The 6,000-nt window shown below is 45.9% G+C and overlaps 1 protein-coding gene across 1 annotated transcript in view; it reads right to left on the bottom strand.

Annotated features, from left to right (window-relative positions):
- The window catches only part of LOC129714317 (neurogenic locus notch homolog protein 2-like), a 139,353-nt gene that overhangs the window by 57,304 nt on the left and 76,049 nt on the right, over positions 1–6,000 (bottom strand). The window contains 3 exon segments of the mRNA XM_055663857.1: positions 857–1,042; positions 3,971–4,126; positions 5,282–5,515. Of these exon segments, the coding sequence (XP_055519832.1) occupies positions 857–1,042; positions 3,971–4,126; positions 5,282–5,515 (576 nt within the window).

The raw sequence follows: 6,000 nt of genomic DNA, 5'->3' as shown, positions 1-6,000 counted from the left end.
TGAGAACCTTTGGAATTCTTTGCTCCAGAGAGCAGTGTTTGCCAAGTCATTGTCACCGGGGATTAAAGGGTTATGGGGATCAGGCAGGAAAGCCACATACTTAGTTCAGTTCAGCTCATTGTACAGAGAGGTACAGTGAAAAGCTTTTTTGTTGCGTGCTATCCAGTCAGCGGAAAGACAACACATGATTACAATCAAGCCGTCCACAGTGTACAGATACAGGATAAAGGGAATAACGTTTAGTGCAAGGTAAAGTCCGATTAAAGATATTCCATGGTAGATATTCCACGGAGGTAGATAGTAGCTCAGCTCAGGACTGGTAAGACTGTAAATGTATCCCTAGTGTGTAGGATAGTGCTATGGTACGGGGTGGTTGCTGGTTGGCATGGACTCAGTAGACCACAGGGCATGTTTCCGCAGTGTCATCTCTAAAGTCTAGTCTTCTTCCGGATTTTAAGTGGGAGACGATGGGCTGAATGGCCTCAAATAACCATGGAATTTCCGGCAGGAGTCAACAACTCAACCCTCCAGCTCACTCCAATGGAAGAAGAATTCCAGCCCAAGGGGATTGGCGGATCACAAAATGCCAGACTAGAGACAATCCAAGTACTTAATGCATGGAAGATAGACACAAAAAGCTGGAGTAACAGCGGGTCCAACAGCAGGTTCTCTCTCGAGAAAAGGAACAGGCGATGTCTCAGGTCGAGACCCTTAATGTCACCTATTCCTTTTCTCCAGAGACGCTGCCTGACCCGCTGAGTTACTACAGCTTTTTGTGTCTATCTTCGGGTTAAACCAGCATCTGCAGTTCCTTCCTGCACAATGCGCGGGGGTGGATGAGAATGGAGGTGCATACCTGGCATACAGATACAGGTGAATTCTCCGATGCGGTCCAGGCAGGTGGCATCATTCTGGCAGGGCATGGATAAGCATTCGTTGATGTCCGTCTCACAGCGGGGGCCCGTGTACCCGTTCCCACACTGGCACTGGAAGGAGCCCTCAGTATTCACGCACTTCCCAAAGTGTTCACAGGGATTGGCCCCTTCAGGGGAGAAATAAATCAATAAATGGGTGGAATTCAACGCGGATTAATACGTTTCAGTCAGAAGAATGTGAAGAAGCATTTATCGCACAGTCTGATTACCCAACTATGTAATTCAGGTTAAGTTTAGAGATACAGCATGGAAACGGGCCTTTCGGCCCATCTAGTCCACACTGACCATCGATCACCATTCACATTACTTTAGATTAGATTAGATTTTATTTGTTGTCATTTGAACACAGAAGTTCCAACAAAATTTAGTTTCTGCAGTCATACAAACAAGAAGAAGAACCAAGACACAACACAATTTACACAAACATCCATCAATGCTATCCCATGTTGGCATCCACTCCCTGCACAAGAGGGGAAATGTCACAGAGGCCAATTAAACCTACAAACCTGCACGTCTTTGGGATGTGGGAGGAAATGAGAGCACCCGGAGGAAACCCATGTGATCACAGGCAGGACGTGCAAACTCCACACAGACAGCACCTGATGTCAGGATCAAACCTGAGTTTCTGGTGCTGCAAGGCAGCAAGCAGCACTACCAGCTGTGCCGCTGTGCCTATCTGAAGTTAACTAAGATCTGTACCAATCTGTAACCAATTCACCTACCAGTGCAACTTCTGCGATCTCATATGACAACGTTACTGAAACTTCATGCTATCAACAGCGCTCGGGACCCTGTGTCAGATCCCCACAGCCCGGAGAGAATTGACCTGGGGAGTACCTCTCCTGCTCGGGGGAGGATGATCGGGAGGAGGGGAGTGGGGTGCAATTTCCATGTCCCAGATTTTTAACGGGTCCACCACTGGAGAAGTCCTAAGGGTGCTGGACTGGAGAGATTCAACCTGTAACTACACTGGAGGCAGACCAAACCCGCACGGGCAGGAGAGAATTGTCCTCTCAAGTGTGACAAACAAATTGGGTCTTCAGAGTTTAGAGGAACAAGGGATGATCTCATCAAAACATACAAGAGGGAATACGACGGGGTAAAAGGTCAAGATTTTGACCAGCGAGACATATTTTTAAGATCCGTAATCAGTCATTTAAAACTTGGGTATGTGGAAATCTTTCTTCTCAAAGAGGATAGTGAGTCAGTGAACTTGTCCAACCCTTCAACGCTGATCAAAATGCCCATTGATGTCAGTCCCACTTGCTGGTTTGACGCATATCTCTCCCCCAGGGAGTTGTGGAGGAAAGTTTACTGGAAATATTTAAAGGAGACATGAAAAAGATTTGTACGTTTGGGTGTTACAGGGCTGCGGGGATCTGACACAGAGGCGTTATCCTGGAACAAATCAGCTATGGTCATATTGAAAGGCAGTGCTGAATAGAGGGGCCGAGAGTCCTGCTCTTGCTCCTTTCTTTTCTTGTATTCGCGGGCAATGGTCAGGTCGGGTTGAGTTTTAATTTTATATTCATGTGTACAGTTTTGGTCTCCAAATCTGAGGAAGGACATTATTGCCATAGAGGGAGTGCAGAGAAGGTTCACCAGACTGATTCAAGGGATGTCAGGACTGTCTTATGAAGAAAGACTGGATAGACTTGGTTTATACTCGCTAGAATTTAGGAGATTGAGAGGGGATCTTATAGAAACTTACAAAATTCCTAAGGGGTTGGACAGGCTAGATGCAGGAAGATTGCTCCCGATGTTGGGGAAGTCCAGGACAAGGGGTCACAGCTTAAGGATAAGGGGGAAATCCTTTAAAACGGAGATGAGAAGAACTTTTTTCACACAGAGAGTGGTGAATCTCTGGAACTCTCTGCCACAGAGGGTAGTCAAGGCCAGTTCATTGGCTATATTTAAGAGGGAGTTAGATGTGGCCCTTGTGGCTAAGGGGATCAGAGGGTATGGAGAGAAGGCAGGTACAGGATACTGAGTTGGATGATCAGCCATGATCATATTGAATGGCGGTGCAGGCTCGAAGGGCCGAATGGCCTACTCCTGCACCTAATTTCTATGTTTCTATGTAAACCTTCAACAGAAAGGGTAAACTACCCCTACATGGGGTGAGCAAGGAGCGAGGAGTTTCAGAATTGAATGACGTATGTGCGTATGAGGACACCAAACGATGGAGGTGGCAGAACAAGTTGAGAAAGTTAAAAGCCGATGGAATTGAGCCACAAGGTCAGGTTGCCCTTCAGAATGCATTGGTTTAGCTACAATTGGAGTGTGGCCAATTCTGGACACAGTGTCGGAGGGAGGGTGTGAAAGTTCTCGGATAGGTATAAACATGTAGCAGGTTGAGAGACTTCAGCTTCACAGTGGAACTGAGAGGCCAGGCCTGTGGTAAAGGGTACGGAGCTGTTCAAATCAGTAAGGATCAAGGCAAAGGCAGGAACCGGGAACTCCTTCCTTCGGTGAAAGGCCCGGACTCAGAGGTGGGAGGTATGAGATCCAGGAGCAATCTGAAATCAAAACTTCTTTTATTCAGTACAGTACAGGAACAGACCCTTCAGTCCACGATGGTCACAGCACGAGAGCCCGGGTTCCAACCGGTGCTATCTGTATGGAGTTTGCATGCTCTCCCCATGATTTTCCTCAATGTGCTCCTGTTTTCTCCTAAATCCCAAAGAAGTGTAGATTTTCCGGTTAATTGCCCCTGGTATGTAGGGAGTGGATGCAAAAGTGGGATAGCATTTAACTTGTGTCAATGGGTGATCGATGGTCAATGTGGACTCGATGGGCCGAAGGGCCTGTTTCCATGCTGTGTCTTTCACGCGATTCACATTTGCACAGGATAATAGACAATAGACAACATGAGAGAAAAAGCTATCACCAAGAGAACATGTTAAAATCCAACACAGGAGTGTGAAAGGATGTAACTTCCGGACACTCCACAACTGTAACTCAATGTCCATTGGGATAGACCATTGTCACTTCCATCTGTAGTTCAGGGCCATTGGCTGCATGCTCACCCTTACCTATCGAACACTCATCCACATCCTGATTACAAGCAGGTCCGGAGAATCCCGAGGGACAGGTGCAGATGGCTTCTCCATTCACTGGGTTGGTGTCACAGATGGCCCCTTCATGACATGGATTGCTCACACAAGCATCTTCAAGGTGGCACAGCAAACCTGCATGTCACGGAGAGATGAGTTAAAAGGTGCTCCAAAGAACTGGTGGCTTTGTAGCCCATCGCTGGTCATTAACTGTCAACATCTCGAGATAGAAAATATCCTTTCCTTTTAAAACATTTTAATCATTTAAAAAAATAAAAAATAAATAAATAAAAAAATAATGATAAATGTAACAATGATATTGATACATAGGGATCAGGGTTACATTAATGGCAGGTATAACCTAAATACGAGTCCAGTGTCAACATACACATTGAATATAGACCTCCCGATCTCTATGTAAATATAGTAAGCGTTTTAAAAGAAAATTTATATATTAAAAAAAAAACAAAAAGATAAAAAGAAAAAAAAGAAAAGGAGAGAAAAAAGGAAAAAACAAACCCCCCTAAACTAGAAAAAAAAAGCAAAACAGAATCTGAGCTACAAAGAATTTCAACAATTCAAGTCCCTGTTTGTCGTCAAGTCCGTTCCACGGTATAAAATTTTCAACATCGAGTCCTTTCCACCGTATAAAACTTCCAACATCAAGACCCGGGGCAGGGCCTTACATCGCCCGGCGTGGCTTTGAGTGGCCGCGGACTTGCTAGCGCCTGCCGGGGCCTTTGACCTCGACTTCGGGAGAGGAATGGAGTGCAGGGGAGAGACAAGACTTTGCCTTCCATCACAGTGAAGAGGAGACTCACTGTGATGGAAGTGTGTGTGAATTGTGTTGGTGTGTGTCTTGGTTCTTTTCTTGTATGGCTGCAGAAACCACATTTCGTTTGAACCTCATGTGAGGTTCAAATAACAAATAAAAGGTATTGTATTGTATAAATGTAAAATAATTTTTATAACGGTTGGAGAGGGGACAATTTATGTTGTGTGTAAATGTTGAATAAATCTTCCCCAAGTCCTATCAAATTTAACCAAGAATGACACTCCTATTTTTTTCTGAATTTAAACATGATATCGTTTCAGAGTACCAATGGATTGTGTTCGGAGGATTAGAGTCTTTCCATTTAAATAAAATAGAAAATACAACGACCCCATACTAAACGACCCCACTGACAAGTCAGACAAGATCTGTGGAAACAACTATCAGCCTTTCATCGGGAAAAGTCCTGAATTAGTGTTAACAGACAATAAGTGTTGGGCGTTGGGTTAAACTGTTACCTGTCCTCCCGGAAGGGCACTCGCAGAAGAAGGACGCCACGCGGTCGTGGCAGGTGGCACCGTGGAAGCAGACGGCGGTGGCGCAGTCGTCGATGTTCTCACTGCAGTCGTCGCCGGTCCAGCCATTGACACAGACGCAGGAGTGGCCGCCGAGCGTGTTGAAGCAGGTGCCGCCGTTGTGGCATGCGTTGGGCTGCAGGTGGCACTCGTCCACATCCTCGGTGCAGAACTGGCCTGGGGAGGACAGGAGTCCACAAAGGCAGGGTCAGACAGGGAAATCCAACGTGGATTTCAGTAAGAATTTCATTTTTCCATCTGGGACATTTGCCACTAAAACACTCTCGACTCGCTCGGTAGGAAATGCAGATGCTGGTTTCAACCAGAGATAGACATGAAAAGCTGGAATAACTCAGCAGGTCAGGCAGCATCTCTGGAGAAAAGGAATAGGAGACCCATCTTCAGACTCTTCAGTCTTCAATCTGAGGAAAAGTCTTGATCCGAAACGTCACCTATTCCTTTTCTCCAGAGTTGCTGTCTGACTCGCTGAGTTACTCCAGCTTTGTGTCTATCAAGGGTCAGAGACCAGCAGACAGCCCAAAGTACCTTGGTCTTACACATTTGGCCATGCAACCGATTAAGCTTGAAGCTCTTGCAAAATCAGTCAGCAGGTGTACAAGTTGGGCTGAAGAGCCGAGAGTTTCCATGCTCAAGACTCCATA

Source organism: Leucoraja erinacea, chromosome 39 (genome assembly GCF_028641065.1).
Source record: "Leucoraja erinacea ecotype New England chromosome 39, Leri_hhj_1, whole genome shotgun sequence".
Taxonomy (NCBI): Eukaryota; Metazoa; Chordata; class Chondrichthyes; order Rajiformes; family Rajidae; genus Leucoraja; species Leucoraja erinaceus.
This window is presented reverse-complemented; position numbering and strand designations above follow the sequence as displayed.